Source organism: Clinocottus analis, unplaced genomic scaffold (genome assembly GCF_023055335.1).
Source record: "Clinocottus analis isolate CAN_PGR_092001 unplaced genomic scaffold, fCliAna1.0.p SCAF_11, whole genome shotgun sequence".
Lineage (NCBI taxonomy): Eukaryota > Metazoa > Chordata > Actinopteri > Perciformes > Cottidae > Clinocottus > Clinocottus analis.
In genome coordinates this window covers 5,767,213-5,793,940 of record NW_027175832.1, presented here as the reverse complement: position 1 = coordinate 5,793,940, position 26,728 = coordinate 5,767,213, and the positions used below count along the sequence as shown (strand labels likewise).

At 40.0% G+C, this 26,728-nt stretch overlaps 3 protein-coding genes, 6 non-coding genes and 1 pseudogene across 10 annotated transcripts; all 10 read right to left on the bottom strand.

Moving 5' to 3' along the window:
- Positions 1 to 83: 83 nt before the first annotated feature.
- Positions 84 to 6,248, bottom strand: acadm (acyl-CoA dehydrogenase medium chain). The gene is made up of 12 exons (XM_068568937.1): positions 6,163 to 6,248; positions 4,554 to 4,665; positions 4,298 to 4,395; positions 3,913 to 3,982; positions 3,724 to 3,824; positions 3,387 to 3,467; positions 2,821 to 2,951; positions 2,421 to 2,529; positions 1,871 to 2,011; positions 1,251 to 1,346; positions 797 to 1,045; positions 84 to 694 (listed from the first exon to the last, which is right to left on the bottom strand). The coding sequence occupies exons 1-12, from the start codon at positions 6,205 to 6,207 to the stop codon at positions 623 to 625; spliced, it is 1,305 nt and encodes a 434-aa protein (XP_068425038.1). The 5' UTR covers positions 6,208 to 6,248; the 3' UTR covers positions 84 to 622.
- Positions 6,249 to 7,614: 1,366 nt separating this feature from the next.
- On the bottom strand, positions 7,615 to 10,177 carry LOC137802439 (small ribosomal subunit protein eS8-like; annotated as a pseudogene).
- LOC137782426 (small nucleolar RNA SNORD38) lies at positions 7,914 to 7,984 on the bottom strand. Its single transcript, XR_011077279.1, has one exon. It is a non-coding gene; the product is annotated as a small nucleolar RNA SNORD38 (small nucleolar RNA).
- Positions 8,317 to 8,385, bottom strand: LOC137782424 (small nucleolar RNA SNORD38). The gene has a single exon (XR_011077277.1). It is a non-coding gene; the product is annotated as a small nucleolar RNA SNORD38 (small nucleolar RNA).
- On the bottom strand, positions 9,205 to 9,311 carry LOC137782419 (small nucleolar RNA SNORD46). Its single transcript, XR_011077272.1, has one exon. It is a non-coding gene; the product is annotated as a small nucleolar RNA SNORD46 (small nucleolar RNA).
- A 2,957-nt stretch (positions 10,178 to 13,134) lies between the features above and the next one.
- LOC137782316 (small ribosomal subunit protein eS8) lies at positions 13,135 to 16,704 on the bottom strand. The gene is made up of 6 exons (XM_068571553.1): positions 16,655 to 16,704; positions 15,643 to 15,749; positions 15,271 to 15,370; positions 14,864 to 15,039; positions 14,090 to 14,219; positions 13,135 to 13,290 (listed from the first exon to the last, which is right to left on the bottom strand). Exons 1-6 carry the CDS (start codon positions 16,656 to 16,658, stop codon positions 13,181 to 13,183), a joined length of 627 nt encoding a protein of 208 aa, XP_068427654.1. The 5' UTR covers positions 16,659 to 16,704; the 3' UTR covers positions 13,135 to 13,180.
- LOC137782425 (small nucleolar RNA SNORD38) lies at positions 13,738 to 13,806 on the bottom strand. Its single transcript, XR_011077278.1, has one exon. It is a non-coding gene; the product is annotated as a small nucleolar RNA SNORD38 (small nucleolar RNA).
- Positions 14,334 to 14,402, bottom strand: LOC137782418 (small nucleolar RNA SNORD38). Its single transcript, XR_011077271.1, has one exon. It is a non-coding gene; the product is annotated as a small nucleolar RNA SNORD38 (small nucleolar RNA).
- Positions 15,486 to 15,592, bottom strand: LOC137782427 (small nucleolar RNA SNORD46). Its single transcript, XR_011077280.1, has one exon. It is a non-coding gene; the product is annotated as a small nucleolar RNA SNORD46 (small nucleolar RNA).
- Positions 16,705 to 17,497: 793 nt separating the features above from the next.
- Positions 17,498 to 25,759, bottom strand: hectd3 (HECT domain containing 3). 2 transcript variants are annotated; one of them, XM_068571714.1, is made up of 20 exons: positions 25,629 to 25,759; positions 24,569 to 25,044; positions 23,488 to 23,741; positions 23,247 to 23,382; positions 22,829 to 22,950; positions 22,246 to 22,359; positions 21,874 to 21,956; positions 21,560 to 21,725; positions 21,211 to 21,292; positions 20,832 to 21,014; positions 20,604 to 20,656; positions 20,332 to 20,500; positions 20,111 to 20,224; positions 19,910 to 19,999; positions 19,318 to 19,524; positions 19,037 to 19,166; positions 18,361 to 18,435; positions 18,153 to 18,234; positions 17,967 to 18,038; positions 17,498 to 17,708 (listed from the first exon to the last, which is right to left on the bottom strand). In XM_068571714.1, exons 2-20 carry the CDS (start codon positions 24,920 to 24,922, stop codon positions 17,624 to 17,626), a joined length of 2,571 nt encoding a protein of 856 aa, XP_068427815.1. In that variant the 5' UTR covers positions 24,923 to 25,044; positions 25,629 to 25,759; the 3' UTR covers positions 17,498 to 17,623. The 2 variants fall into 2 exon arrangements, with proteins under 2 accessions (XP_068427815.1, XP_068427814.1); XM_068571713.1 differs by having other exon boundaries at positions 25,484 to 25,684.
- Between the last annotated feature and the right edge of the window lie 969 nt (positions 25,760 to 26,728).

Genomic DNA, 26,728 nt, shown 5'->3' with positions numbered 1-26,728 from the left:
CATTATACTATTGTATGCTCCCTGTTATGCCTTACCCGTCCCCCCTTCTAAATCAGACACAAAACATTTTCAGACAACATGCATTTTGACAGTTTTGTACAGATATGGATTTTATTGGTTCTGCTTGATTTAACATCAATTTTCCCTTAAACAGACACAAAACAGTCATATAAACAATTTAACAGATTAATGTCCAGACTGCTATCAAAAGGCAGCAGTGTTGGTGCAGCAACTATTTACAACCTACAGATGGTGTAGCCATCACAAGAACAAGGTCCTGTGATCTTTTGCCTGAATGTGGTGATCCTCAACTCAACAAGTCACAAAATAAGGCCACCGTTCTGAGCCGAGCTGTATTTGGGGAAAAACTTACAAATAGCACAGGTCTCGGTGATGTCCTCTGATTAGAACGCTGTCGACTAATTCAGGGTCTGCATCCGATCAAAAATTGCAAGTCTGAATGCTGTTAAGGCAAATAAATCATAGAAATAGAATATTCTTTACAATTTCTAACCAAACAATATTTTACAACTATGTAAGCAGATCTATTTCCGGGAACACATGTTAAACATGTAAAAAAGTTCAACTGCATTTCAATGAGGACATGTCAGGTGTGCAGAGTTCATTTCATGTATCTTCCCAGGTGTTCTCGGGCAATAATGAGTCTTTGGATTTGAGCCGTGCCCTCGTAGATCTACAAGGGACATTAAAAGAAAAAGGTAGAACAAAATCAAGAAAATTAAGTTTTGACCACATCTCTGTTTGCTGAGCTCAACTACACAACATCGCCACGCACCTGGTAGATTTTGGCATCTCTCATCAGCTTCTCCACCGGGTATTCGCTGTTGAAGCCGTTGCCTCCAAATACCTGAACGGCATCAGAAGCCACCTGATTGGCGATGTCTCCGGCGAATGCTTTGGCGATGGAGGCATAGTAGGTGTTTTTGCGGCCCTGGTCCACTTCCCAGGCAGAGCGCTGGTACGCCATTCTGGCCAGCTCCACCTTCATCGCCATCTCAGCCAGGAGGAAGGACACGGCCTGGTGCTGTGAAACAGGAGGAGACACTGTGAACCCTGTACAGTACAGCCGAGTTATCTTGGTAGTTACACTAATGACAGTATTATTTTCCATTTTCTTTTAAAACAGCATTCTACACTCTGTACAGTCAACTCTGAACTCAAAATGGGGTACAGCAGGATATATACGCTGTGAGAGAACATGCGTTTCTGCTGATAAAAGAAAAACAAACCTCAGCAATAGCTTTGCCAAAGGTCTTCCTCTCTAGTGCATAGTTGGTAGCTTCTTCAAGGGCCCTCTGTGCCAGGCCTGTTGCTCCTGCTGCCACCTGCATTGCAATAAATACATTAGTAACATCACAGACACAAATCTTCATCTTTAAGCAAAATTGTTTGTTTTTTTTACAGATTTTTTCAAATGGAAAAATATAAAAGTAATTTCCACATGTCCACACATCCAAAAGGTTGCACCTTCTGCTTAGAGAAGACAATGTTGACTAGAGTTCACCGTTACCACGATGCTGGTGTGGCGAGGCGCTCATAAAATAAGTAATATAATAGAAATGTAAAAAAAATTGCAACAACAAAATAACTGCTGATTATGCTGACTCTTTTAAGGCTATGCATGGCCAAATTAGTGGGGGTTTTTAAATCGCAAATGTTATTTTCCTGATGCTGATCAAATATAATTTTGTACTTTTGATCCATTAAAATATTTAGAAAAGAAACTCTAAAGAATGAAAATGAATTCCTGTTTCTTTTTTTATAACAAAAAACATGTTCTTTTGACACAGGAGAAATTAAAACATGGCGTTACAAATGTCTACTATTCAGTTACAGATAGAGGACTTACTGGTGGCCTGGTGTTGTCAAAAGCACCCATGGCAATCTTGAAGCCAGCTCCTTCTCCAATCAGGACGTTTTCCTTCGGTATCCTCACATCCTCAAAAGTGATGCCTCTGGTATCAGAACACCTCTGACCCATGTTCAGCTCCTACAAGCACAGAATAAACACAAACACATGTTATCTTGCTGTGCACACATCAGAATTCATTATTAGACAATCCTGACAGAAAGGCAGATTCCCACACAGAGTATCCCTATCAGATTTATAGTCTAATTCCATCTCATTACGATGTATACAGCACATGTCCCTTCAAATAAACCTGCCGTCTCTGTTGTTGGAATCTCGTGTATAGGTGAATAGCTCTAAAAGATTGCAAATGAAGCTGTACAAATATGTATATTATTTTTATCTATATACACATACATACATAAAAATACTATTTATTTTCAAAGTGACGTCGCTTACAAAACTACATTTGTTACAATGTCTCTAACCTCTGAGAAAAATACTCGTCTGAATACTAAACCAGTCGATGTGTGATTTTGAGTCATCTCACCTTCCTTCCGATTTGTATTCCTGGAGTGTCAGCGTCCACAATGAAGCCAGTAAAAGCTTTGCCGGTTGAACATTTAGGATCTGGGTTAGTGCGGGCCAGGAGGAAGTACCTAGGAATATAAAAGAGTTATGAATGTTCAGATAACCTTCAGAGCAACGGGCAGATGTCCTTGTATTCATTATGGTGTGTGAGTGAGTGAGCGAGTTGAAAACTCAGTTGCCAAGTTATTATGCCCACCTAGTTAAAACTAATGCGGTCTAATACAAAAGTCCAGCAATGAGTCCTGCATGAAGGTTGTGATGTGACGTTTTTGTTGATTCAAAACAGAATCACAAACATGGCGTGCCGACTGAGCATATATTCTTAGTGTACAATTGGAACAATGGTGGGGAGTACACACCAGTTGGCTTTCCCGCCATTTGTGATCCACATCTTCTGCCCGTTAACAACATATTCGTCGCCCATCTTTACAGCTCGGGTCTTGAGGCCGGCTACATCAGAGCCCGCTCCAGGCTCCGTCACACAGTAAGCCTGCCGAAAACACACCACACCCCATTATTAAATGTTTTTGCTGGTGTCGTCAGCTCACAGTAATAAAGTATTACTACGATACGTCATGTTCCTGCCTTCACAAGTTGCTTTTTATTCGAAGAAACAGTTACATTTGAGAGCCTGGGGTCAGCAAATACTGAAAGGATGCTCAAAATAGTTATCTCATATGACTAATCAATACATCTATTAGTCATTACAGTTTTACTTTTCAACGTGTTGTGATGCATTAAACTTGATTTCCGACACCAGGGACACATGCACATGAAGTAATGCAGTCTTTGGTAGAAATAAAAGGATTAGATGAGCAGAGAAGAAAGTAAGAAGCAATTTACATATTTACTCAAGAAAGGAATTTACATCTCTCTTAAGTTAATATGCATCTGGTCATTTTCACCACTGTCCAATAATACTTACACACATCAGAGGCTCCTCAGTCATCCTTCCCAGGTATTTACTCTTCTGTGCTTCAGAGCCAGCTAAAATAACAGGCATTTGCTATGTGGGAGAAACAGACATATTTATTTTAACTGAGCCACAACAACTGTTATTGATCATTGTTATGAATGACCTCATTACACTCTGGAAATATTAATTGTAGAAAATTATGAGGTTTGACTGGAAAGAAAGGGGGAGGCTATGGTTTTACAAATCTCAAAGAAGAATTTGGTGGATATTTTTTGTAAATTTAAACAAACTAACTTTTTTGGAAACTGTTGAAATGCAAATGAAACGCTAATAATCGACAACTTACTCCCAGAGAGTTGGCCTCAATAGCAGTCTGGACTCCAGTGCAGCCATAAGCCAGCTCCTCTGTGACAAGGCAGTTATCAAAGATTGACAAGCCCATTCCACCTGAAAGCATAGAGACAAACGTAACGGGGTTTTAAACGGACGTCAGCCAACTTGCATGAAATAAACAAACAACCGTATTAACACATACCATAGTCTTGTGGAATGTGACCGTTCATCAGGCCAAGTTCCCATGCTTTCTTGATGATGGGCATAGGATACTGCAACATAACGTATACATTATGACTCAATTTAAGGAGAAATTGTCATTACAGCAACAGGGTAAGAGGCAAGAAAACATTGTATAAACTCTCTTAGGAGAAAACAACATTAAAAAGCTATGTATTACTGGAGTTTGATTCTGACCTACTGGGAGAGATGGAGGCATGTGCCCAAAATGTCACCAAGTGATGCAGAAAGAAATTGCATACTTTGATAACATTTAAAAGCCTTTATGTCAGTAAACTTATTGAGTCAAGCTGAGTTTAGTAATGCTCTATACGCCAACTGCCACCTAATCTTCATGTTATACTCACTTCACCACTCTTGTCATAAGCCGCTGCAACAGGGACGATCTCTTCACGCGCAAACTTCCTCGCTAGCTTTTGGAACTCCTTTTGCTCATCAGTCAGCTCTGTTGGGCAAAGCCAGTACAGACAGAAGGAACAATTACAACGACCAATAATCATTTAATTGTATATATGAGCAGGTGAGCATTGTTTTTAAGCAAGTATGATTAGAATGTGATGGTATCCTTTGAAAATGATGTAACGGTTCCTCCATCCTACTCACCAAAAGAGTAGCCGATGTTTGCTGGCTGGCCTGAGTGAGATGCAGCGACGCCGGATGCAGGAGAACTGTATCTCTGCAGCTGGACCCCAGCTCGCACACTGGCTTTGATAACCTGAAGATGGAAATCAGCAACAAACAAAACATTTAAACAACACACCTGATTTTACTGCAATAAGTTAAGTTAGGAAAACATTAGCGAGACCCAGTTTGCGTCTGATGCGTCACAATTGCATTCACAGAGCTAAGCATTGTAACATTATGAATAAAAAACATGTTTTAAAAAACGCAGAGATAACTTTAACATTTGGTTCTCAAGTACAGTTCTCAAGTGAAGGCATTTATCAAAAACACTAAAGTCACCTTTTAACCCATCTGGTTAAAAACTTATTACCCCATTTCTTAAACTGCAATTGTACTTCTATCCACCAGGAAATGTCCTAGATAGGGTGGCTACTTTTGTACACACACATAAGAAATACATTGATGAAATGTTTTGCATGAAAGAAAAGACAATTCATTGAAAAAGAATCAACATTGCTCGTTATTCTTTATTGAACACAAACAGTAGACATTTTAAAACTATTGTTATTGTCATAAACTATTATTCAAAATTAATTACAGTTACATTATGATGCGTTCAGGTTTTGTTCAGTGAACAGGAGTATTGGGAGATTGTAAATTATAATGTGACTATAATGTGTTCACATGTAATCTTGTAAAATGTAGTGTTGGGAAGACTTCAATACATCTGGTTGTTTGGAGATTATTTTAGAACAAGATCAACATTAGAGAGGACATTATGACCTGTTTACACTAGCTCTGAGCAGTTTACAATACGTTTTTAAAACTACTGATGATAATATTTGCTTTAATCAATACAATTACAATCTTTTCTTTCCTTAATATTTGAATTGTGTACTGTTTAATTACTATGACAACATAAAAGGATACCATTTAGAATTGCAGTTGAAATGATTTTTGGGGGAGTGGCTAGATCTTTGTAGACCAGCTGCTATAATCAAACAACAAAGAGGCTTGTTTCTGCCAATATAGATCATAAATGATCATCAATTAGTATCGGCTGCAAAAAAAAAAGGTGTTCAGGAATCTCTAAAAGTTAAAGATTACATAGTTTAAGAGTTTCATGGTCCGTTGAACCACTAACAGATATTACCACACATACTAATAGGCTACTATTACTACGACAACTAACGTTACTACTGCTTCTATGTCATGTGACGTAATTTCAGCAATGCTTTGCGATTGATTTCAGATTCCACCTGTTCCAACGCATTTTCTGCCGGAAAAGCATTTTGTAGTTATATTAACATGCGTAGCTCTGTGACTGAAGGTTTAGCTTATTGTAAGGCAGGTGGGGCTGAGAAGTTACGTCTTGTGTCTGATGATAGGCGTGAACACAAGGACAACGCGTCTTAAGATGTGTTATGGAAAGCAGACAACTGTGAGGTAGTTAGCGAAGCCTTCAGCAGAATTACTCGAAACAAATGTATATGTAATGTAAAAATGTAGCCCATGTGGAAAAACAACTTTCATTGACTAAAACTTTGAAACTGTTATAGTGAATTGAAGCTAATTTAACGATACGTACCTTATTGAAGAGCATTGTGAGACGTTGATACTGCACAGGCCGCATACACAAACTGCACTGAAACCTTTGTCCTACATTATATATCATGCGCCTCTCAGCCAATCACAGCAGCGGGATTGATCACATGACGTGACTCGTCATCCGGGAAATGACTTTTCCCCCAGTTAGACTTTACCTTACATGATCGTTACCTCACAACGCATTATATACAGTCAATCCAAATAAATCACACAACATGTTAGTCTATTATCTTTGGTCTCTCACATGCAGTGGACTCTCGTATGCATATATATTTTACTGGGTATATTTTATTGCACCGTGGTGAAACTGACATATTGTGACTTTACACGTCATTTATCCATGGTAACTTTTGCATTACCTAACCCACACAGTCTACCTTTACATGTGTAGCAGAAGGGAACTTTATTCACCGGGCGTCAGGGTACCCTTTTTCTTATCAGCCAATCACGGTGGGCGGGCATCCTATAGAGGTGATATGGGGACGCCGTTGGTTCCCTCCCTGACGTCAAGAACGTGTTCCGGTCGGCTGGACTTCCGCCATGGTCATAGATGCTCTTGGGCGCCCCTCCTCCGCCACAGGAGATTCACCTGTAGATCTGTGTTGCCGGCGGTGACGTTATCACAGAGCAAACCTCAGAAAAAAAGTCAAAATACTGAAAGAGCATTAGTTGTACTACCAGGGACAAAAACCCACTGGATCTGTTACACTGTGATAAAAAATGACGCCTATCGCTTAGTCTCCCGTGCAGCTTTGGAACTCTCTGATCATTGTCTGGTTCATCTTCTCCCAACCTACAGGCAGAAACTAAAATCTGCAATGCCCGTTGGTCAACCTGTAAAACTTAAGCAACTTTGTCAAGCCAATGAAGAGGCCCACAGAAGTGCACAGGTTCCTGCATGCCATGTGTAATAAATAGGCAGGCAGAAATTAAAATCGACCAAGCCTGAAGATATGGACTAGTGAGGCCAAGCTGGAGCAACAGTCCTGCTTTGCCTGATTGGAGTGTTTGAGGCTGCTGCTACAAACCCAGCACTCACTGACACCGACATCATACATCAGCTTTTGTGAGGACATGGTGTGCTGACTAAAACCGGTCGCACGATCAATAAACCCTAGTTCACTGCAAAACTCAGGCAGCTTTGTCAGGCTAAAGAGGCCTACAGTGGTTGGGACAGGATTCTACAACCAGGGCTGCTGATCCTGTTTTACTCCGCCATGTTCAATACAGCGTAATCAATACTTTTTCCCTGCGTCATTCCATTTTATTACACCCAACTTGGACATTGTGTGTGCATTTTCATCTTCCAGTAGACACTCTGAGTCTCCTACCATAATAGATATTGAATGCATGTGTTCTTTGCTTTATTTACCACCACGTAGTGATCTTAACATTACATTAAGTAACAGAGTAAAGTAGTGAAAGCAGACAGTTTGGGGTGTTTGGACATTTTATTGAAGTATCAAACAGCATCCATTTGCCTTGATCTTCCTCAGGTAGAACTCAAGCTCCTTTCCATCTTGGATGTGGCCGTCTAACTTGCCACGCTGGCCCGGCCAGGCGACGATGCAAGCTGCAGGAGGAAAAAGTATAAGTGATGAGTTAGATAAACTATCAAGACATTAAGGAAATAGTGTGTGACTCAAGTGCGTTCTGCCAATTAACTTTCAAAACGTCAACCCCCAGACAGGAAGAATCAACAATGCAGCGGACGATCAAGTAGGTAACAAGTCTCTCTCAGAGTCGTAATTATCATCATTGTCATTCAGTAGCAGAACTGGACAAGGTTATCTTCATGGAAAGACATTTAACAGCTCAGAGAAGCCATGAAAAGAAAAAGTGCATTTTGTGACCTTGGTTGCATGAAGATAGCTAAATGTTGACTTACCAAGCAGCTTTCCCTGCTGGAACTGTTCTTCCAATAGGGTGCTGATCTTGGCTGTCTTTTTACGCTCGTCATACTTCTTCTGGGTCCTCTTTGACCTTTTCTTGTTCATGACTTCTTCCTCCTCAGGAGTCTAGAGAAGAGGGAGAAATGAAGTTCATTAGATGAACATTAAACACTGCACTATGAACAGTAGTTGATATACAATACATTTCATACTGCAGAGGAAGGCTGTCTAGGTAAAGTGTCTTTCTCAGAGTCGTTATTATCATCACTTTCATTCAGTAGCAGAACTGGACAAAGTTATCTTCATGGAAAGACATTTACCAGGTCAGACCGCACCATATAACAAAGGCCCCATCAAAACATCTCAGCAAATGGTCCTGGTTGTAACTTTATGAACTGGCTTGAAAGAGCCCTTTTATAAAACCCAAATATTCAAAGTTAAATAAGGGCATGATGCAATTGCAGAATCTTATTTGGGCAAAATATAGGATCATAATTCGCATAATGTGTCATCTTTGTGTAGATAAGAAAATGATGTTTTTTCCAAACAAAGTGTGCCTCATACCACTGCCTGTAGGGAAGGCTGTCAACGAGGTCGATGCAGTTCTTCACCAGGGTCTTGATTCTGACCAGCTCGTTGTTGGAGGCATCGTAGACAACGTCAATGATCTTGGTCTTGCGTGTGCAGCCTGTGTACACAAACAAAAGCCATTAGCAACAGCAACTTCTCCTCATTCTGGTTAACTAATAACTAGATAGATACTTAAAAGTAAAACACATAGGACAAAAGGTCTCTCTCAGGTGTCTTGGTATCACCATTTAAATTCTGTAGCAGAACTGGACAAGGTTATCCTCATAGAAAGACATGTATAACATCTAAGCATTGCAATTAAAGTATCATTTTAAATTAACTTACACTCAGAGCCTCATGAGAAGTTACCAACATCCACCCTCAGAGCACGATACTTCTTGTTCCCACCACGGACCCTCACCGTGTGGATGCGACGAGGTCCAATCTAGAGAAATAGACATATTTTAGTATTGATGCAATTTGTACACTTATGCTTTGATGTTGTGTAGAGATACAAGTCTGAAGGATTTTTAGAAAAACGTAATATGCACATATACTGAAGCGTGTCAGTGTAACTATGACAAGTCCTAACATTGGTAAGTCCAGAACTTTGAACCAAGACGGCTCAAAAAGACATACCTAAGGTCATGTTTTCATCAACCACGCTACATAAAAGTCTCTTTAGAGCAGGTAAACACTGCGATACATACTTTTGCGTTTGCAGGCGGGCGTCCAAGCTCATACTTCCTTTTCTTGTGGTAGGGCTTCCGTTTACCACCGGTCTTGCGGTGTTTATGCCAGTTATCCCTTGAGATACCTGAATAAATTATAATTAAAAAACAGGTGATAAGATCATTGAATAACTCACAGGAGACTCAGTCAGCACAACGTTGTCTGTGCTTGAGCAATCAGTTCTCCAAGGTATTTTCCGCAATTGTAATTATGGATTCCTTTAGTTCATCATTTCGCTCAAGAAAATGTACGGTCCCTTCTCAGTTTAATGGTGGCTGCATATCTGTTAATTGACTAAAGATCATGGTGAACTATGTTTAGGATTAGTTTAACTCAACTTCCAACAGAAGTTTGATACTTAACCAGAGTAGACCACGTGCTCTAAACTGGCACACGCAATGTCGACATTTCGGGCACTTATTATACGGTGGCCTCTTACGAAGATGGAACTTATTCGTCATGAATATAACTTTCACATAAATGATTTAAATGTGCCCAACTTCATTAAAAATAACGATCACTTCAGGAGTTTCTGTGTAGCAACGTGAGATGTGCACCGCCATGCTGCTAGCTAGCTTAACGTTAACATTAACCTTGTTAGCGAAGCCTCGAGCAGATTTACTCAAAAACAAATGTATATGTGTTATAACTATGAAAATGTTATGGTGGAATTAAGGTATTTTAATGATACGTACCTTTTTGAAGAGCATTGTGAAGTGTTGATAGTGCACACGCCGCATACCAGACTGTACTGAATCTACTGTCCGACCTACATACATAGAACGTGCGCCTCTCAGCCAATCACAGCAGCGGGATTTATCACATGTTGTGCTCGTATCCGGAACATTTCTTCTTCTTCTTCTGCAGCATCATCTTCTTCTTTTACTTTTTATGGCGGTTGGCAAACTGCTTTCGGGTGCATTACCGCCACCCACTAATCTGGAGTGTGGACTTAATCAAAGTAAATATATCTTATACAAAACCCAAATGAAAACCAAACATACAAACAGACAAATAAAAATTAACGATATTTCTCCCACTCTTCAGAGCCCTTTTTACTGCGTTATCCGCCTTCTCATTGGCATCGACTCCAACACAGCAAATCATCTCTGCTTCTGGAGTGGCAAAATGTCAAACTTGTTCGCACTTCACGAGTCTAATGTCATTTCTCTCTGGACTAACGTCCTCCACCCAATGTAATGCAAGAACTAGTGTTAAATCCGAGAGAAACCCCCTTCCACTGATAACCAGGCCCTACAAGCCGCGACCCAAATCGAGGAACATTTTCAAATTCTCAAATGTATTTAAATGTATTCACACACACACACACACACACACACACACACACACACACACACACACACACACACACACACAGAAGTAACATCGCACATCAAATATGTCCATCATACTACACAAATGCAAAAATCAACTTTTAGGATATCACTTCAAGGAGGCAAGACCAATTTCATGCTGTGGCAGTAACCAATGGAGGAATAGTTGGCAGAACCACTGATGGAGAATACCTCCTATCCAATGAATCTAATTCCCCAGCCTTCTCCTGAGCAATCAAAATCACAATCAGAACCATTCATTTGCTCGGTATGTTACACATGTAGAGAATTTGTCTTGGCGGGTGGTGCTTACATTCGAAACAACAACAACAAACACAACCAAAGCTCTTGGTTGGCGTTTTGTCATGTTCTGGCTCAATTGCACTTTTTGTCGGATGGCTGTTCTATCCTTGTAAACTGACCCAATACGTCATCATTGTCTGTATTATTCTGAACTCCAATGGCATTTAAAACTTTCTTATATTTATTAACCATTTTATCAATATGTACATTCCAGGTGAGCTTAACATCAAACTACATTCCTAAAAATGTTTATGCTGAAGTCTAATTTACTTAGTTGTCCTTGTTTTTTTTGTGGCTATTTCTGTATGTATCAATGGAGAAAACGGAGTCGAATTCCTTGTATGCCTAAGCCTATGGCCAATAAAGCTAATTCTGATTGTGAAATTCTGCCCTGCTGACAGTAAACTTTTAAACGCTAACATCTTTACCTTTATGTGAACGCCGCCATAGGACCGTCCAGTGGATCTCCACTGTTAGGGTTAGTTAAGCCGGACAAGGTAAAGATACCGGGGGTTTGTTGAACTCACTTGGTATTACATGTTTGTCCATGCCAGTTTCTTGTGTTTGAACAAAGACAAACACTTTTTAGTTGGAGAAACCATGCTTTTGATCTTTTTAGTTTCCTTCATTTAGAGAAGTGGTATAGGCTCCTTGCTCGCTCATCATGCACAACAATAGAGTGGTGAAGGGATGACACCTTTTTCTACAACATGAATGGCCTCGGACACTGTCTGCTCTATGGTATGAGAAATAAAATGTGTTACTTGTTGGATATTTCTTGGCACACACGTCCCGATTTAATCTCTCGATGCAGCCTTTACTTCCATAACCCCTGTGGCTTTAAATGGTCAATATTATCCTTGTGGTAAATTTTTGCAAGACCGTGTTTATTTCTTATAATGAATAAGAGATGCACCAAGCAGTTGACATGTCTGATTTGACAATGAAGGTTAATCGTTTGCAACAGGTGTTGCTATGGGAGCAAAACTACTTACGACCATAGCTGCAAATCCTCAGTCATCCACAACAGGATCAGATCACATTTGTCCATTTATGAAACAAACCAATTCCATGAACTTTGCACTCCTTTTGTTAAAAGTATAGTTAGTCCTATGCAGTTACTGTGTTTTCTCTGAGTATCATAGGGAAAATAAAAGGTCTTGCATTGTATTGAAACATGCTGGGAAATACTGCATAGTTGTATTGTTTTACTGTCCTTTCATGACAACACTCCAGTTTTAGACCTTATCCATTAAAGCAGACATTAAGGTGATTCCTAAAGTCTAGAGTAAAAATGCAGAATCAGCCAACGACACTAGATTTAACTGATCAATTTTAATAATCAACCAAACGTGTAATTGGCATCATTACTGATGTTCGAATGAGTGAACAGAAGATACACAACACAGAATCATACTATAATAGATGATAGACCGTCTATAAACCAAGTAAGATGCCCATGTAGATTTTGTTTGGTTGTCAGTTTACATTTGTGTTTTGAAGCCTAAGTACTACAGTACTCTCGAAAGTACTTCATAGTTTTATATTTCAGAGGAAAACTTAATTTTTACTCCAATAAATTTAAAGGCGGGACATAGTTATAAATATATATACTCAAACTTGAGAAATATATTTAGTGAGAAAAGTGCTGACGTGTTCAAAACTTATTTTACCCGCAGCGTGTATACACACACCATTAATTTCCCTTCAGATGATCCTTACCAGTAACATCAAAATATGGTAATTTTGTACACCTGATATAGTTACATTGGCAGTCTTTCCTTCTTTGCAATGAAACTCAATATTCATTTAAAAGACAATATTCATTTGGTCACAAATACTACATTTTAGTGTTCAACATATGACCCACTGATGTAGACTAAATTGTGCATTTCATCTTCCAGTAGACACTCAGCCTCCTACCATTCATCTCTCTAGTCATGTGTAAAATTAAATTGAATAGAAATTTTGTTTGTTTTGTGCTTTATTTTTTCCAGTCTCATGTCCTCAAGTCCCGCTGATTAGATTAAAAACAAATGCCATTGTATATATTGTGGCCAAGTTTAGACACTTAAGGGAGATTTACATCAATAAACAGAGTAAGGTAGTGGCAACAGACAGTTTGGGGTGTTTGGATGTTTTATTGAAGTATCAAACAGCTGAACATCTATTTGCCTTTCTTGGCCTTGATCTTCCTCAGGTAGAACTCAAGCTCCTTTCCCTCTAGGATGTAGCCGTCTGCCCTGCCGCACTGGCCAGGCCTGGAGGCGATGCAAGCTGTAGGAGGGAAGAGGGGGGAAAATTATCAGTGATGAGTTAGATTAACTATCAAGAGATTAAGGAAAAAGTGTGTGAATCAAATAATCTCAGGGCGAGGGCTGTTTTGTGATTGCAGGCATGCCAAGACACTGTACTGTTAATATTGATGGATTATAAAACAAGTACCATAGAAGATAGACTAGTAAATAAATTATACAAGATTACAAGTGACAAAGTGCATCTTTTGGGGTTCTTTCACAGCCAGTCGAAGGTTGCCTCAGCTATTCAAATCTACACACGAAGGCACTTCGTACAAATAGTCATTCGTCTGCCACACAACAGACAAGTGCCTTCTTAAGGCAACAGTGGTGTATGGGGCAAGTTTTGATATTGAAACTTTCAAAACGTCAACCCCCAGACGGAGTAGATTAAAACTGCAGCAGACGATTATGGAGGTAACAAGTCTTTCTCAGAGTCGTTATTATCATCACTGTCATTCAGTAGCAGAACTGGACAAGGTTATCTTCATGGAAAGACGTGCACCAGATCAGAGCACTCGTAAGAAATGCCATGAAAAGAAAGTGCATCTTGTGACCCTGGTTGCATGAAGCCATTTCAGTCTAAATGAGTGCGGACTGAGTTTCAAACTTCAACCCACAGGATCAGATCGGCACATTTACACATCCCTAAAAAGTAAACAAGAAATATTGCCTTAAAAAGTTCACTAAAAATGTTGCCGGATGCCCAAGAAATAACAATGTCAAAGATATCACAAAAATAATCTTTAGGATAGCTACTATTACACATGTTGTCTTACCAAGCAGCTTTCCCTGCTGGAACTGTTCTTCCAAGAGGGTGCTGATCTTGGCTGTCTTTTTACGCTCATCGTACTTCTTCTGGGTCCTCTTTGACCTTTTCTTGTTCAGGACTTCCTCCTCCTCAGGGGTCTAGAGAAGCGGGGGAAATGAAGTATTAGCTGGACATTAAACACTGCGTTATGAACAGTAGTTGATATACAATCCATTTCATACTGCAGAGGAAGGCTGTCTAGGTAAAGTGTCTTTCTCAGAGTCGTTATTATCATCACTTTCATTCAGTAGCAGAACTGGACAAAGTTATCTTCATGGAAAGACATTTACCAGGTCTGACAGCATCATATAACAAAGGCCCCATGAAAGCATCTCAGCAAATGATCCCGGTTGTAACTTTATGAACTGGCTTGAAAGAGCCCTTTTATAAAACCCAGTAAACATTCAAAGCGAAATAAGGGCATGATGCAATTGCAGAATCTCATTTGGGCAACATATAGGACCATCATTCTCAGATGTATGGATCTCTTTAGCATCAAGCTCAAGTACTGCTCAATGTGTCATTTGTGTAGATAAGACAAAGATGCCTTTTCCAAATATCTGAACACACGCCTCCTTTTTATATATATTTCACTGTAGGCATTTTAACCGTTTATAGGTTATGATGCAAGGACCATGGTTTATACAAACCCACAAAAAAAAACAAGGTGTGATGCAGTTATTTATATTTCACAACTGAATTAAAACAAGATGTATGAAAGATTGAATTATTTTACACATACCAGTTTAGCTCCCTTCTTGCGCCCCAGGGGAGTGGCAAAGTGTGCCTCATACCACTGCCTGTAGGGAAGGCTGTCAACGAGGACGATGCAGTTCTTCACCAGGGTCTTGGTTCTGACCAGCTCGTTGTTGGAGGCATTGTAGACAACATCAATGATCCTGGTCTTGCGTGTGCAGCCTGTGTACACAAACAAAAGCCATTAGCAACAGCAACTTCTCCTCATTCTGGTTAACCAATAACTAGATAGATATTTAAAAGTGCAACACATAGGACAAAGATCTTTCTCAGGTGTCTTGGTATCACCATTTAAATTCTGTAGCAGAACTGGACAAGGTTATCCTCATAGAAAGACATGTGTAACATCTAAGCATTGTGATGCAAATAAAGTATCATTTTGAATTAACTTACACTCAGAGCCCCATGAGAAGTTACCAACATCCACCCTCAGAGCACGATACTTCTTGTTCCCACCACGGACCCTCACCGTGTGGATGCGACGAGGTCCAATCTAGAGAAATAGACATATTTTAGTATTGATGCAATTTGTACACTTATGCTTTGATGTTGTGCAGAGATACAAGTCAGATGGATTTTTAGAAAAAAGTAATATGCACATATACTGAAGCGTGTCAGTGTAACTATGACAAGTCCTAACATTGGTAAGTCCAGAACTTTGAACCAAGACGGCTCAAAAAGACATACCTAAGGTCATGTTTTCATCAACCACGCTACATAAAATATATATATTTTTTTAGAGCAGGTAAAGACTGCAATACATACTTTTGTGTTTGCAGGCGGGCGTCCAAGCTCATACTTCCTTTTCTTGTGGTAGGGCTTGCGTTTACCACCGGTCTTACGGCGTTTATGCCAGTTATCCCTTGAGATACCTGAATAATGATACAAAAACAGGTGTTAAGATCATTGGATAACTCACAGGAGACTCAGCACAACGTTGTCTATGCTTGAGCAATCAGTTCTCCAAGGTATTTTCCGCAATTGTAATTATGGATTCCTTTAGTTCATCATTTCGCTCAAGCAAATGTACGGTCACTTCTCAACTGAATGGTGCCTGCAGATCTTTTGTTTGAATAAAGTGGTGAACTACGCTTAAGGGTTAAATTATCTCAAAACTTCCTTCAGAAGTTTAATATTCTACTGAACGGAATAGAACATGTGATACACCTAGTACTCTAAAGTGCCAATTTTGGGCCCTCAAAATTATACGGTGGACTTTTAAGAACATGCAATGCGTGTATGCAAGATGAGCCTCTTTTAACGTGACAGTAGTTATAGATATATAACGTTCACATGTTAAATGTGGCCAATTTAATTTAAAATAAATTATTGTAAAGAATTACTTTCAGAGTTTCCGTGAGGCAGCGTGACATGTACGCCGCCATCCTGCTAGCTAATGCTAACATTAACATTGACTTTCCACTCGCCTGGCGCTTATACAAACTATGAACACAACTCCGTAACGGCAGAGTTACAACAACGCTGAAAGCACCTTAAATTATTATAAACGAACAGCAAATTGTGCCGTTTTCTATCACATTGAGCATTACACGCTAACGCCATGGTCAACGAGTGCAGCCATCTTGGAGCAGTACACACATCCTTCACAGATTTCTTCAATAAAATACAATAAACTGACTGTAGACAGCTAAGTTAAAGATACAGCTCTTCAAATAACATTTAGCAACAAGATAGCAAACCATTATAGAAATATTCCTTCGATAAAACATCAGATGGACAAGGATTCTCTCTCCGACCCGAGCATGAAAACACGTACCCATTCTCAGGCGCCGGCTAGAAAGAGGAACCGCAATGGCTCATGGGAAGGTTTGAAGCAACGTATTCTCGCGAGAAATCAAGCCACACTATACGGTATTCTCGTGAGTGAGTTTTTTTTATGGCTTCTGTCGTTTTAAGATTATCCAAACCTGGATGAGTACCTTTGAATTATTGACAATAAATGCAGTGGAAGAAGAATCGAGTAATATCACAGTATGGAAATAATCTGTCACAAGTTCAAGTCCTGTAATGAAAATTCTACTTTTAGTACTAAAATATTAGCATCACAATATACTACAAGGGCAAAAGTAAAATTAGCCTCACTATGGACAAAGGTCCATTTACAAATATTATATTGATTGATTATAATTATTTATAAATGAATGTGTACTACTATTGCAGTGGGTAAATGTAGGGCTAAATTTAATTAATGTTGGTTTACTAATCTATAACAATACATATTTATAATTATTATTATTTATAATACTATATTATAATTATTTCCCCCCTACTAGCGTATTTTCTCATTGCACACACTCCTCTCGTGTCTTAAATTGATATAGATATAAAAATATCATTTTTTATTATTTTAATATATCTGTGAAAAATTAGTAAGAGGACATTTTATCAAACTACTATTTCCAAGGTCATGACTGAACTTTTGGGGTCAACTTTAATATAATGTACTGGTTTTGTATGTCAAAGTTAAACAGATTTATTTTGTGTACCCTCTTTGAATGCAGTGGTTTGATGTTCAGAAAGTTACTAAACTGCCATCTCAAGTTTGTACCAATTCAGAACAATACAATAAAGAAATAAAAAACAAAGTCATTTCCATGTTTCCAGTTATTTATTATATACAGCTAAGATTAATTGGCGGTTGTGTAGATATGGTGATACACATGACAAGATTGCTTTCCATAAACACTGATTTGTAAAGTGTTGGTTCAGTGAAGCAGTCGACAGATCACTCTTCCCAGGGGCTCATGTCGGTGTCGATGGCCACACAATTGTAAGCAGCGTAACGCAGCTTCTCCTCACACACTTTTGCACTGCAGGACAGAATGAAAAAGAGGACAGGGAAGGATTGGAGGCTTTAAATGTAAAATTACTGTCAATAAAGAGCAGTTTTTTAAAAAGCAAAGAGCTTGATATAGAGCAATATATGAATTGAATTAAGTGTCAGATAGACTATGACAGCAACTGGTATTTAAATAGATTTTTGGTATAGCGCCAATAATACTATATCGTACATATTTAACACAATTGTAACACATTCCGCATGTATAAAACACAGAACGTTGGTATACCTTGGGTAGTTGGGTAAATAAAGAGTGCTGGAACAGGTGGAGGACTGTGGAAGAGCATCGGTCGTTTCGGAGCTAAATCAGGAAACCCAAAAATGAATAGCATCATGTTCTATTGTAAGCGTTTGGCTTGCTAACTTTTTTTTTTAAACTGTCATCCTTACATGTAAGGGATGCACTTGCACTCACCCTTGTTTATCAGGAAAGACGTAGATGGGTGCAGGGAGACGACTTCGACCAGTTACAAACCTCAGAAACCTGCTGCGATCCTCTGAAAGCAAATTTTAAAAGCATTGTTGATTAATGTCGCTCCTTTCTTCAGTATAGCAAAGGTGTATGTGGATATTCCAGCATGACACATACTTTGTAAAATGTTGACAAGTAAATGTGAACTGACCATTGGTGAAGCTTGTCAGTGCTTCCCATAAGTATTGCACTCTGACGTCACTTTGTTCCAGGTCCTCATAGCGTGCTAATTGGGAGATAGAGAAAAAACATGACTGAGTCCTGAATACAATACTTAATTGAGGACAATCTATAATCTTTTCCCAAACTTAATTAGTAGCTTGGTAGCTTGCTTCTGAAATGCTCAATTTGGGTTTAATTGACTTAAATTTCAATTTATCCTCCAAATGACGTGGTTTGGATAATCAGAGTAAATGTTTTGGCTTGTTTATGTCTTTTTTGACTTAAAGGATACATTATATTGTCATCATGGATACAAGTACAACTAATAATTGTTGAGTTATTTAAGTCTGGACCAAAGTAGTGGACTGCTAGCAGTGGCGGGCCATGGTTTTGGTCACTCAGTCAACCGGGACACCAGGCGCTGGTCAATGAGAAAATAAGCTAATAGGGACAAATAATTATAATACACGTAGTGTATTTGTGAAAAACAATTACATTATAAAATAGCTATAACTTTGTGATTTTGTTTAGGCCAGCAGAGAAGGCTCAGCGGGCCCTGACGGCCCACCACTGACTGCTAGCAATGCAGAAATTGTGTGACTGCAGAAATCAATGCAGAAATTGTATGTTTATTGTCTAAAATACTCTCTAAGCTGGACACTCACTCAGTCGTTTCAGGGCCTCCACAGTGATCTCAGGGTCTCCACACACTTTCTTTTCCACTTCCTGCCAGGTGAGCAGGTCAAGCACCGCCTGAGGAACCACCTTTAGCAGCCCTGCCTGCATGGCTACAATCTGTAACACACAAACAGACAATGGGGCGCATGAACGCAATTCAATGATTCAGCCACTTTAAACACACCAGAATTACTGGATGAGTTAATACGTCAGAATAAAAGCAAACCACACTTGTAGTAGCAATGTATAGGAAGGAAGGAAGTCCTACCTGCTTCTTGCTCTCCTCCAGCCGAGCCTTCTGCACCAGGCGGACAAACTCGCTGCGGTCCTCGTAGCGAACAGCCACATTACTGCCACCGGGGATGAGCTCCACCATCTGGCCGTCGCTCAGCAGGGTGGTGTACACCAACTCCTCACCAAACCTAAACTCATACGTCTCCTGGTCCAAATTCTCCATGGCCTCCAGCAGGTTCACCTGAACACACATCCAAATTTAACTTGAGACAACGTCACTAGTGGCCAAACAAGAAGTTAAACATTTTTTTCCCCTTCTATTGGAATGCAGAAATGGAAAAGATACAAGAAGGTGGCATGCTTTACAGGCCATTTGTCAAATTCTCAATTATGTAATTGCAATACAATGACATGCATTGGTCATTTAAGTGAACTTCAATCTGTGAAGCAATAAGGATCTCAGTAGCAACGCATTCTAATAAAACTTCAAATATTGATCTTGACAATTCTGGCCCGCAGAAGGTTCCAGACTTAATGTGCTGTACAAACTTGAAACTCAGTCTGCAGAGCCTAAAATTGATGTAACATCGCATGTTAAGCAGGTGTAATTGTTTGAATGTCCTCACCAGAACAGAATCGACAGCTGGGAAATCTTTATTCCAGCTGACCGCCTCCCCAGTCAGCTGCTTCCACACGAGCCCGGGCAGAGCCAAGACCTACAGGGTTGGACACAGAAGCAGCCAGAGAATCAAGCCTTTACATCCACTCATTCCTTCTTTACAGCATTGTTAAAGACCTACAATAGATGGAGAATGAGCATCACTCACCAAGAAGTCTTTCCCTCTGAGAGCAGCTCCCATGAGCTGACCGATCCAGTCATACTTTTGGAACTCTTTACAGGATGGGTTGGGGACGTAGTAGTCTCTGGCCTCCAACGAGCCCTAAGAGACCAGCGGGCAAAAAGAAAGGCAAAGCCAATCAGCACACTGTCCGGTCAAATCTACAGTAAAAAAAATAATAAATGAAGGCAACAATGGTCCGTGATTACCTGGTTGGACGTGCGGCTGAAGAATGGCAGAGGCATTGGACACTCAGCTGAGCTGGGGCACAGCTCCTCAGACATGTCTGCCAGGCTGTCCCGAAATCCGCCTCCCTGGTCAATGATTCCCTCTGCAATGAACTTACATTCCCACCACTGGTCATAGCGGGCAGGCCATCTGACAAACCAAGAGGAAAGATGGTCAATTTAGACTTTAATGCCAACGAGTTTCAGTTATATTCAGGCAAGAAATGTCAGATGTGCCTGAGCAGCCTGCTCACCTATAATCCAAAGTCTTCTCAAATTTGTCAGACGGCTTGAGGCCTTCATACACCTGGAAGGAGAAAAATAAAAATCGTAAGGCTACGAATAACAGCACCCATAATGCACCCATAATTGATGAAACCAGACTCATGTTTCTCCAGCCAGAATTCCCTAACTGTCCTTTTTGTATAAATACATCTCATCACACCGAAGGTGGAGACGTAACTACTTAAAGTGTTTTATACCTGATTGAAAACAGCGTTCTTGCAGCTGGTTTCCAGAGAGGGGTTGTCTCTGTGCTCCATGGCAAGACGTCTGTTGATGTACAGCCGGGGCATGAAGTTTGGCTTACTGGTCTCTGAGTCCTTCAGGCACTGCGTGATGAGGGCTGAGCGGCGTTTGGACAGTAGCAGGAACTGCTTTATGCTCTAGAGGGCGCCAAAGAAAGTCATTGTGGGAGCTTTTAAAGTTTTTTAAGTATTAGTACAGATGCATCAGTAAATCAGCACATTATGTTAGTATGACCTACTATCAGGTTTTAAAGTATCAGTTTATCACTGCTTATGGCCTATTTTTTATTCATTGTCAGTTTAGTATATTTAAGAAAACTCCACAATGACTTACTTTGATCTGGTTGAAGGTACCCAGACTATAGTCCCAGGCTGGTACCAAGTGTGGGAGCACACTGTCCAGGAGACATATGAACCTGCGGAGAGCGAGACAGAAAAATAAAACTTGAACATTGAGAAATGCGTAATGCTTTGAAGTAGTGAAGACAATCACAGCACTGCATCCGACTTCGTAGGTTTATATAACTTTAGAGTCATTGGTTCATTAAAAACTACTGGAATTATCGTGACAATTCTAAAACTTCCTGGAAACTTTATAAAAAAAACACCACAATTAGGTGATAAAGATTTCACTTTGTGATATTTCCTGACTGTAAGAGCCATGGCAGTAAGATGAATGTTACCTCTGGAGGACCAGTGCTCTGCGGTACAGGACGTCGGGCGTGTTGCCCTGCAGACGGGGGTAACGCACCAGGTTAGAGGACTGGAAAACATCAGCGTTCAGACCCAGGTCTCTTTCACATGATGACTTGATCTTCAAACCTCGAATCCGGACATCTATGCCCTCATCTGTAGAGCCAAACATTTTATTTCAGGTACATTACAACACGACAGAAGCTTTTGCAGCCAAAGAACCACACACAGTGTATTGAAGCGTTTTAAAATCACAGAAGATATCTGGTCAAATTTCCATAGAAACATCCGAAAAAAGCCATACCTCTACATTCCTCAATCCGGACCTCAATTACAGGCAGGTGGGACGTCATATCCTCCAGCACACATACTTCTCCAATCAGGTTGCTACAGGCGGGAAAAAAAGCACATATGCTTCATAATTACAAATAAATTCTTTATATTTCTACTTTCATCAAGCAAAGATAGATTTTGATTATTGAGCAGAGCATCCCTTTTCTAAATGAGGCTAGACCAATATATCAGATTGATATTGACTTTTTATTAAACAGATTAGATTTTGTCGGTTGTAATAATAGGGAGGTTCCTAAAATTACAATTCACCAAAAATATTTACTGCATTTAAACCTGATAATATAATAATATTAATAATAATAATTTAAATAAAAGGGCTCACTCGTCTAAGGTGACGTCACTCAGCTTCTTCAGATTGTCTCCCTCTCCTCCATACACTGTGGCTCGTTTGGGCATGTAGTTGTCGTCTGTCGAGTCCACTGTCAATATCAGCTTACTGGAGAGCAAAGAGAAGCAACATCTACAATTTACCACAGGACAGAATTCAGAACTTTCTTTATGTTGAGATGCTGGCCATAATATCTGTCCAGAGAAATGCACTCTGTGATTGCACAACTTTGTTTTGTCATGGTCTTCATATGTAGCATAAAGGGACTAGGCCACAACTGCATTTCGTTGCGCAACAATCTGTTGCAATATGATAATTAATGATCCTTTAATCTTGAGTTGGTCCTCACACCCCGGTCAAAAGTCTTACACATTGCATCGTAAAAGTACATGCAGTTAAGAAATAACTTATTGCAACATTTAAATATGATATAGAACTAGCAGCCCACTTGGAGAGCGCAGAAATCGCCAAAGGTAACAAGTTAACAAAAGTTAACTAAAATATTAAGTGACTAAACTAAAAACACACACACGACAGTTCCTTGCGACACTTTGCTGTTGCTCAGCAGCTCGCTTACTTGACCACGGTGCCTCTCTTCATGTGCAGGCGGATCCAGTGTTGTCCCTGCATGCCGTCGCTCTCCCAGTAAGTTTCAGTGTCGCCGTCTGTCAGACAGCTCGCTCCTCCATTTGGATCCTCCTGTCAGCCAATATCAAGGTAATGCCATGTATTAAACCCTTCACTTACTGACGCGTTATCACTCCTTTTTCACAGGAACACAGAGTAACAATCAATTAAATTGAGTCTGTTAAATCATAGGAGGTGAAGAAAAAAAGTAGAAGATAAACAGACTGAATGTTTGCTTGCCTTTAATACTCATACAGTTTTATTCTCAAGTCTAGAAAATGTACACAGCTATGGATTTCAAATCCAAGTCTGGACAGTTTGGAACAGGAAAAACTAATAAATACAAATACCCCAGTGATGTGACTCACCGAACATGAGGAAACATCAATGCTGGTCACGCACTGCTTCACACTGCCCAGATTCTCATCCTCTTTCCCGATGTGGTCATAGAAGTAATGCACCAAGTCCTCGTCACATTCATATGTCCAGGTGGGAGGAACATACCTTGAGTATTTGAAAGGGAACAGCAACAGCTTAATTTGACAACCTGCTCAAACACAACTCAAAAAGTCTCGACTCTCTCATCTGATTCATCACAAACATGCTCACCTTAGCTTCTGGACGGCAGCGTCATCACACTCAGCGATTTTGGGTTTGGAGCCCATGTAAAGTGCGTTCTCCACACTGACCACCTGCTCCCACCTGTTGCAGGGCTTGTGGTCGTAGCCGAAGAGCTGCTGTTGACGGCTGATGGTCTCCGGTGACTCCACCGGCACCAGCCTGTCGCCTCCCTCGGTGTGTTTACACACCAGGATCCAGCCTTCCTCGAGCTCCTGGCCCGGACGGTGCTCTTCCAGTTGCTCCTGGACGCAGAGATGGATCGTTAAGTCAACACGTTTCCCACCACAAATCATCTAAACTGAAGAAACAGGTAACAAAAGCATCCTAGCCAAAGATGGACAATGCAGAGTTGTGCCGAATGTGATGTCAATTCCACAAAATAGTTAGATGCCAAAATGCAACATTCATTTTCAGCTGATATTCTCAATTATGTATTATTAATACTATTATTAATATTTTTATTTATAAGTGTGATTTAACAGAAGAGTTTTAAACTTTTAGAACACACAAAATTGTTTGTATTAGAAGTGGAAGTAATGTGAAAGAAACAGTATATTTTGCTGCAGTGACACTCTAATGTGGACGATGAAACATTATCCTTTTTCCAATTTCAACAAATTTTGTCTAAATCAGTTTAAGTTGGACTCTTGATCTCTTTATCATTTTACTATCAAGTCTTTATTATTTACTCATCCAACCAGCTATTATACAAACCAACATTTATTTTTGGACAACATCCAAACTTGACACAGTAAAACTTAATTCAATTCAGCTGGATTTGAACCATTCTGTTTGAAATGTATTATTTCAAAAAAAGGCAGTCTGTGATATTTTCTACAATTTATTAACAGTTGTACGAAAGCATGTTTATATATCGAAAACAAATGACTACAACTATCGCACGTTTTCTAATGTAGAGAACATGTGACAGAAAAGAGGAAAATAATGTAGACTAATACATATTCCATACCAATAGGTACATTAGTCAAGTAGAGCAGTTTGCATGGCTCTCAGTAGTTTAATGGCTCTGGTTCAGTGAGTGCAACTTGGCAAGGAGAGAGAATCTTACCTTATTGATTTTGACCCACAGGCCCTGGCTGTTGCAGTATTCCTCCCCTGTTGTCCGGATACAAGTGCCTTTCTTTGGTTCTATGTTGTACTTGCCTAATTTCTTATTGTGTGGAGTCTGGTGTGGGCTCTCATAGACAGAGACGAGCGTTTTCCCCACGGTGGAGCCTCCTGTAGATGCCCCGGTGGAGGCTGAGGAGGTGGACGATGAATCCTTGCAGATCTTGTAGCACACCTCTTTGGGGACATAACACAGACACTCCGGCACCACTTCGCCCCTCTTGAAACACTCGATACACCTGTTGAGAAAGCGAATCCTGCCCAGCAGCAGGTGAGGGTTGTTGCCCAGAGACATGATGATGATGATGATGATGATGATGATGGAGGGGACGATCAGCAGCTCAGCAGCAGGGGGGCGTCAGCTGACATTACACCACTGTCCTGCCTTTGTTTTCCTGCCTGGGTGAGTGGATGCTCCTGTCCAAACAAAGCAAACACAACCGAATGTTCTTGAGAAACACAGCATTCAACGAACGGCAGCAAAATCATGTGATTTTATTTTATTTCCAGCTGTTCACTCGAATCGAAAGGGTAAAAAGAAAAATCCGGACTTTGGTCGATAAGTACTGGCTCCTCCTCTGAACCATAAGAGCTAACATTAGCAAGCTAGCGGGGTGTTAGTTAAACTAGTGAGAGACGTTTACGGTGCATTTTACACACACAACCATGTTCATTTCACTCAGAAGTTACGGAGAGAAAAGTGTTGTATGCACTAAAAGCCAGAGGACGTCAAGGATCTGTATTAACGTACACGTACTGCCAAGCAGTATTATCAAACGTGAAACTGTTATATTTGCTATATTCACAGAGGCAAACTTCCCGGATCAATAACTTGTCAGCGAAACGTTAACGATACCTCTTTTTTTAACCGCAGTGAGGTAAACAACCAGCTAGATGCTTCTTCTTCCTTCTTTAGCTACTTCCTCAGTCTTCCTGTTCTTCTTCTATAAATTTGACAGGCAAATCGCAACCAAATTTCCTAGGTGTATACCGCCACCTACTGTATCGGAGTGTGCAGATTCAGGAATAACTGTTATAACTAACTAAGAAACAAACAAAACAAAACAGTACACAAACAAAAAACAACAAAAAACAAACACACAGAACAATTTAACAAAAACCTTCTTCTTCTTCTTCTTCTTCTTCTTCTTCTTCTTCTTCTTCTTCTTCTTCTCTTATTTTAATGGCGTTTGGTAAACAGCTTTCCGGTGCATTACCGCCGCATACTAATCTGGCGTGTGGACCCAGGAATAAATATAAATACATAGAAGTAGAGTAAAAAGTATAAAGTTCTATCCATTAGTCCCGTTGATCCTAATTATATTTGTTACTAAAGCTTTTCTAAAGTACATTTATTATATGTTCCTCTCTGATCTCTCTACGTTCATTTTTAAAACATGTCTTGCTGAATTGAAATTTTGACAATAAAACACGGTGCACAGTTTCTTATTCTTCACAAAATTCACACTTTCCATTGTGAATAATTCCAATAACACAGAAGGAACTGTTAAGACCTGTAAAGACCTTTCATCATCTCGTCAAACATTTAGTCTTGGATTCAACTAACTACATTTGCTGCAGTTGCAACGTGAGGAATCTACTCTAAAGCAAACTGAGACATTGTGAGTAATCAAAGACCACTTTTGCTTTTCTCCCCCAGCCAAGAGATTCATTTGAGCAGCGAGCGCACCACCAGGAGTGAGTTCATTATTGTATTTGGCAGAGCCGAGGCCGAAGCCTGAGGAGGCCGGGGCGCTTTCCAGACATGCTGTACATAGCTGTGATTGGCCGCTGTCAGCCAGATGATGCATTCCTGAACTTGTGGCCATATGGCTTTCACAGCCAAAGGGCCGTTGTTGCACAATACAGAGATTATGTGTTTGAGTGTAAAAGTCCTGAGAGATTGCTTATTCATAGATTTATCTTCCACTTAATTTTTCATTTGGATTGCCATTTAATAATGTTATTTTAGTATTTACACAATACTTTGGGGTTTAAATAATATAACATGATATAAAATGGCTCAGTTCAGAGCTTTGAGTTGAAGCTCCCATGGTGATAGTCTGCATGACATTTGGAGCAGTAATCCAATAGCACAGGG

Excerpts from the sequence above, each read along its gene's own strand:
- acadm (XM_068568937.1), bottom strand. The coding sequence starts at position 6,207 with ATGCGGCCTGTGCAGTATCAACGTCTCACAATGCTCTTCAATAAG. Across the intron at positions 4,396-4,553 it reads AAACATCGGCTACTCTTTTG|AGCTGACTGATGAGCAAAAG; the intron begins GTGAGTAGGATG and ends TTTGCCCAACAG. Across the intron at positions 2,012-2,420 it reads GAATACAAATCGGAAGGAAG|GAGCTGAACATGGGTCAGAG; the intron begins GTGAGATGACTC and ends CTGTGCTTGTAG.
- LOC137782316 (XM_068571553.1), bottom strand. Across the intron at positions 15,371-15,642 it reads GCCCGCCTGCAAACACAAAA|ATTGGACCTCGTCGCATCCA; the intron begins GTATGTATTGCA and ends CTATTTCTCTAG. Across the intron at positions 13,291-14,089 it reads CCAGCAGGGAAAGCTGCTTG|CTTGCATCGCCTCCAGGCCT; the intron begins GTAAGACAACAT and ends TCCCTCCTACAG.
- hectd3 (XM_068571714.1), bottom strand. The coding sequence starts at position 24,922 with ATGTCTCTGGGCAACAACCCTCACCTGCTGCTGGGCAGGATTCGCTTT. Across the intron at positions 20,657-20,831 it reads AGAACGCTGTTTTCAATCAG|GTGTATGAAGGCCTCAAGCC; the intron begins GTATAAAACACT and ends TTCTCCTTCCAG. Across the intron at positions 18,039-18,152 it reads GTCTTTCCTGATAAACAAGG|CTCCGAAACGACCGATGCTC; the intron begins GTGAGTGCAAGT and ends TTCCTGATTTAG.